We start from the raw sequence: 5,865 nt of genomic DNA, 5'->3' as shown, positions 1-5,865 counted from the left end.
TTGTTTTGTCTACAACTTCGCTCTTTGCAGACCGCAAGACTATTGAAATGAGGGGAAGGGATCTGAATTCCCGAAAGAATGTCAAGTGGGCATCGAGGCTTATGCCTATAATCCTTGCACTTTGGGTGGCTAAAGCAGAAGGATCCTTTGAGGCCAGGAGTTCCAGACCAGTATGGGTGACAAAATGAGTCCCTGTCTCTACAAAAAATAAAATAATCAAGCATGGCCATGTCCCTATAGTCCTAGCTACTTGGGAGGCTGAGGTGGGAGGATCACTTGCACCCTGGATGTTGAAGCTGCAGTGAGCTGTGATCATTGCCACCACACTCCAGCCTGGGTGACACAGCAAAAACCTGTCTCTAAAAAAAAATGAGAATATCTTTGTGCTATGAAATCCTAATTTGAAGAATTCGTCATTAAATTCTCTCCAAACATTCTTCTAGTGAGCAATTCAGTTTTTATTTGATTCAGGATTAGGCTTGGATAGTAGTTAACGAAATTGGATTACAACTGTTTTGTGAACTAGAGTTTTTTTTTAGATACAGGCAGTCCTTGCTTTGCAAAGTTCCAATATGCATACATGCCAGTTACCACAATTAAGTTAAATAAAACCAGTCCAACAATGTGGTTAATAATTCCATTACCACAGTACTGAGAAAACTTGCATAAATTTTGCTGCTAGCTCTTTAGTCCACAAATCGTTGTGCCCCCCACCTCCGCCAAAAAAAGGTGTGCATCATGATCAGTGGCCAGTTACGTTCTTTCAAAGTTTGTTGGTGATTTGTTACTGATCCATCAGTTCATGCACAGATAGCAAAGCACAAAGTGCATAGTAGTGTTGCCTCCGTGACCCCAGAGATTAAACTTGTGACCATTTACAGAAATGGATAATCAAAATAGGTAATTGGTCAACAAAGGACAGGGCAGCAAAGAAAAGTGATAACGCTGGAAGTGAAATTGGATGTGATTAGAAGATTTGAAAGTGGTGACAGCAAAGCAAAGATAGGTTGAGACCCAGACCTGCATGAAGCTGTAATACAGGCCTATTGAAAAAGTATGATAAATGTAAAAAGGTAAACTTGCTTCAACGTCTTTCAGTTTTAATTGCACTAGGAACAGAAAGCTGCTTGCGGTTGAAATGGAGCATTTACTTGTTTGAAGACTAATCAAAAACAAATCCCAATCAGTTTGACTAGCATTCAGGCCAAAGTGATAACCTTAGTTACTGCGTTGAAAGAAAATGGTAATTAGAAGACTGAAAGAAAATACATTACTACCAGTAAAAGCTGGGTTCATTATTTCAGAAGTTGGCGTGAATTAATGTTAAGCTATCTTACGAAGCTGCAAGCTTCATATGGAATGTTACAGAAGATGTAGCTGACTGGGAATGTTGACACTGCTGCTGTTCAAGAGGCAGGATCCTGCTTTAGCCACCCAAAGTGCAAGAGTTGGCTTTGAATGCTAGGTGTAATGAGAAAATAACTTGTCTAGAAGTTAGGAGACCTGGGTTGAATCCAGTTTCTGGTAGTTTAGCAAGTGATTTTCCTTTGGCTTTACCTCGCTGTAAAATAATTCCTCCCTAAACTAAAAGTACACCCAGGCAACGCATCTAATTAGATTTGAAGCTCTGGGGAAACTAGTAACAGCGGAAGGCGAGTGCTACGGGGTCTCAATACCATGGGATAGTAACAAGTATGAAAGGGTACTAATTGATAACACCGTAACACCCCATCTATGCCTCTCTGTTCACAATAGCCTTTGGGTATGCCCAGATAGTTTCGCTTTGTGTAAGTTCTCAAAATGCCAGAATGTGTAATCAAGTGGGTAATTTTAAGAACTCGGTCACAAATTACAATAAAGCTCTTGCAGCCCAATTTTCCACGTGGTTTGGCTCGGGCAGTGTCGCCAGGGGCTGCAGACGCCTCACAGGACTAGTGCTACGTGGCGTTCCTGCGGACCACAGCGGTTATTCGGCCGGACGGAGACACCCTCTGCACTACTCCTTTACCTGCTAGTCCTGGCTACCGCATCCATATTCTGCGCGCCGCCCCTCAGAAAAGGGTTTCTACATTCGCGCGGGCGCGATGACCGCAGAGCGCGCCCAACCCGCAGAGCCATACCCTGCACCCCAGCCTACCGCCGGTCCCGGAAGTGCCATGGCTGGCCGTGCGTCGGGGTGGGCGGAGAGAAATGTTGCTCCCGGAAGTGTTGGGCGGCAGGGCGTGGCTGCGGCTGCGGCTGCCACGTTGGAACGGAACGTGGAGGTGGCCCTGGCCCGGGAGGAGGGGCGGCGGCGAATGCTGGGAGACTCCGACGGGCGCTGCACTAACGCAGGATCCGGCTGCTCAAGGTCCTTGCCAGGTGTGTCCACCCGTTGCTTTTTGTCCTCTTCGCCGGTCGTTAAGCCTTGAGGTAGAGCCCAGGCCAAAACTGGGACCGCAGCCTGGGTCTCCGCTGCCCCGCGCCAGCCTGAGGCCCGGTCTCTGGTGACGGCGCGCCCCCAGTCTTGGTTTCGGGCCCGGCGGAACAACGCCTGGCGTCTGGACTCCTTCAGTGATCGCGCCCGTCCGCATCCGCCGACGTCTCCACTGCTGAGCAAAAGCCACCCGAGGCTGGCGACGGTGTCTTGCCGGGGAGTCGTAGCCGAGCTGGTAACTGGAGTTTGAGGTTAGGAGACTTTCAGACCCTTGTGCACAAAGAGGTGCGGTCCCCGAGGGTGAGGAAAGGAAAAAAATCTAAGGATTACTTTGGTTGACTTTAGTTTGGTTAGGATTTGTTTGTACTTGAACTGTTGCTAGATTTATGGTTAAAGGTTCATAGGTTTGAACTGACGTCTACTGTCATTTAACTAGGATTGGATTATTTTAAGGACAGTGGTAGCCAGGCGCAGCCTGTACTTTGAGGGCAGTCTCATTAAGTGTTACATGTTTTTGCTAATAAGTTGTTAAATTACGGGGCTGTTGTAAAATAAACCAAAATATTGCCTGGACTTGTGGGCATTATAAAATTTTCCTTGCGCTTAAGGAACTAATTTTACATAGGGCTTTTTGAAGTTGCAATGATCTGATAGTCTGTGACAAATCCTTTCTCCTATTTTTTTCTAACTATAGAAAACTGAAATTTGGTTGTCTTTGTGGGCAGTTATAACTGTATTTAATCAGTAAAGCTGTGTTCTTGTTATAGCGTCTAGCGTTTTCTGTACCTCCAATTATTCAAGGGTTGGCAAAAGCTTACACTCCTTTTTTGTTTTTGTTTTGTTTTTTTGTTTGTTTTTGTTTTTTTGAGACGGAGTCTCGCTTTGTCACTCAGGCTGGAGTGCTGTGGCGCGATCTCAGCTCACTGCAACCTCCGTCTCCCGGGTTCAAGTGATTCTCCTGCCTCAGCCTCCTGAGTAGCTAGCTGGTATTACAGGCGCCCGCCACCACGCCCGTCCAATTTTTGTGTTTTTGGTAGAGACTGGGTTTCACTATGTTGGTCAGGCTGATCTCGCACTCCTGACCTCAAGTGATCCGCCCGCATTGGCCTCCCAAAGTGCTAGGATTACAGGCATGAGCCACCACGCCCAGCCTACTCTCCTTTAGTGGTTCTTCTGTGCTTCTTGTTTCTCAGTATTCCTTAATTACAGCTCAGGGAGAGGTTTGTAGACTCCAAGAACTTTTGGATAACTCGTGGTGTTTTTGTAGTTTTGTAGTGATTTTATCTTACATATGTCCACGGTTATTTGTGAAACTTGAAATTTAAGGTAGATTTAGACTAATATTGCTTAATTTTATATAGGCAAATTCTTTATTGAAACTAATAACGTGGGAATAGAAATAAATTTGTAAACTGTGAAGAGCAATGATTCACAATTTTGGGGGGATTTCACTGTCTTATGGGAATCTAATGAAAGCATTGGAAGAATGCACATATGCACACGTAGGATTTTCTTTTTTTTTTTATTTTACTTTTTTTTTTTGAGACAGGGTCACTCTTTGTTGCCCAGATTGGAGTGCAGTGGTACAGTCATAGCTCACTATAACCTTGAACTCTTGGACTCAAGAGATCCTCCCTCCTCAGCCTCAGAAGTAGCTAGGAATATGCACGTGGCGCACAGCTCTTATTTTTTATAGGGATGGGGGTCTCACTATGTTCCCCAGGCTGGACTCAAGCTCCTGCTCTCAAGTGACATGTAGGATTTTCTGTGTACATAGTATTATGAAGTTTACAAGTTAAAAACTCCTGTAAGGGGATATTAGTAGATTGATTTACATTGATTACATTGTTTTTAGAAATGTCATTAGGTTAATTTCAGCTCAAAAAGTTTTATTATACTGAAGATTAATATGACACCAATTAGTTCAGTAACCAGTGCACAGTTACTTTCTCCTTTGATTTGGTTTGGGTTGAGTGAAATGAACCTAGGACATTGAAAATAATAAATCCTCTGAACAATTGTTTCTATCCATATTGAGATATTTTGCCCACAGAAAATGGATTTTTACTAAAAGCAATGCCAACTAGGGATTGTATACCTGGTTTGGGAATCAAAGTTCCAATTCTATTACCTCTTTAACTTTTTACTTGCTTTCTGAGGTATGGGTCAGCTCTATATAGCATTGTAAGGTTGGTACTTTTCAAAGAATAGTGCTGTTGGGTTTTAGTATTGCTTCAGAAAATTTACATTTTGAAAATGAGCAGAAAGAAAAAAGTTTCCACCTAATTGAATGCAATTATCGAGAGAAAGTTGCATGAAAAATAAGAGTTCTAGTCTGGAATATAAATATTCCTCAATAAATCTTTTTTTTTTTTTTTTTCTGAGACAGAGTCTTGCTCTGTCTCCTAGGCTGGAGTGCAATGGCACGATCTTGGCCCACTGCAAACTCCGCCTCCTGGGTTCAAGCGATTCTCCTCCCTCAATCTCCTGAGTAGCTGGGATTACAGGCATGCGCCACCATGCCTGGCTAATTTGTGTATTTTTTAGTAGAGACAGAGTTTCACCATGTTGGTGAGTCTGGTCTCGAACTCCTAACCTTGTGATCTGCCCACCTCGGCCTCCCAAAGAGCTGGGATTACAGCCGGGAGCCACTGTGCCCGGCCATATGTATTTTTTAAATTTATTTATTTTTTGAGACGGAGTCTAGCTCTGTCTCCCAGGCTCACTGCAGCCTCTGACTCACTGCAACCTCTGCCTCCCAGGTTCAAGCGATTCTTCTGCCTCATTCTCCTGAGTAGCTGGGATTACAGGTGCGCACCACCACACCTGTCTAATTTTGGTATTTTTTAGTAGAGATGGGGTTTCGCCATGTTGGCCAGGCTGGTCCCGAACTTCCGGCCTCAAGTGATCCGCCCACCTCAGCCTCCCAAAGTGCTGGGATTACAGGCATGAGCCACTGCGCCTGGCCAATAGATGTATTTTTGAAGGTTCATGGTAGTAGACGTTTTAAATGGTGATGTTTGTAATAACTGTCATTTATGAGCATTTGTTTATATATGCCAGGCACTGTTCTAACTACTCTGAGTAATACCACTTATTTCTCACAACAACCCTATAGTATAGATACTGTTATCCTTATTTTAATGAGAGAGGAGCCAGGACATACATGGATAAAGCCACATGACTAAAGTCAGAAGTAGACATGGTGAAGCTGGAATTTAAACTGAGGGTGTCTGCCCTAGACCCCATGCTCTTAATTTTTGTGGTATAGATACTGTCTTGTAGATGGCATATATGAACAAGCGATTGTCCACACAATTTTCTTTTTGTCTTGTCTTGTCCCTTTCTTCCTTTCTTCTTTCCTTCTTTCCTTCCTTCCTTCCTTCCTTCCTTCCTTCCTTCCTTCCTTCCTTCCTTCCTTTCTTTCTTTCTTTTTCTTTTCTTTCTTT

General features: G+C 43.8%; 1 protein-coding gene across 10 annotated transcripts in view; it reads left to right on the top strand.

The window, feature by feature from the left end:
• Positions 1-2,166: 2,166 nt before the first annotated feature.
• The window catches only part of SEC31A (SEC31 homolog A (S. cerevisiae)), a 96,619-nt gene continuing 92,920 nt past the window's right edge, over positions 2,167-5,865 (top strand). For 5 of the 10 annotated variants that reach the window (XM_011985417.1, XM_011985419.1, XM_011985414.1 and 2 more), the window contains exon 1: positions 2,191-2,361. Coding sequence is in view for 1 of the 10 variants with exons in the window: in XM_011985416.1 (XP_011840806.1) it covers positions 2,298-2,361 (64 nt within the window). In the remaining 9 variants the exon portion in view is untranslated. Of the gene's footprint in view, positions 2,362-5,865 lie in introns of all 10 variants that reach the window. The other 5 variants (XM_011985415.1, XM_011985413.1, XM_011985420.1 and 2 more) reach the window with 2 other exon arrangements.

This window comes from Mandrillus leucophaeus, unplaced genomic scaffold, assembly GCF_000951045.1.
Source record: "Mandrillus leucophaeus isolate KB7577 unplaced genomic scaffold, Mleu.le_1.0 Scaffold283, whole genome shotgun sequence".
Classification (NCBI taxonomy): Eukaryota; Metazoa; Chordata; class Mammalia; order Primates; family Cercopithecidae; genus Mandrillus; species Mandrillus leucophaeus.
Note: the sequence above shows the minus strand (reverse complement) of the source record. Positions and strands in the feature narration are given on the sequence as shown.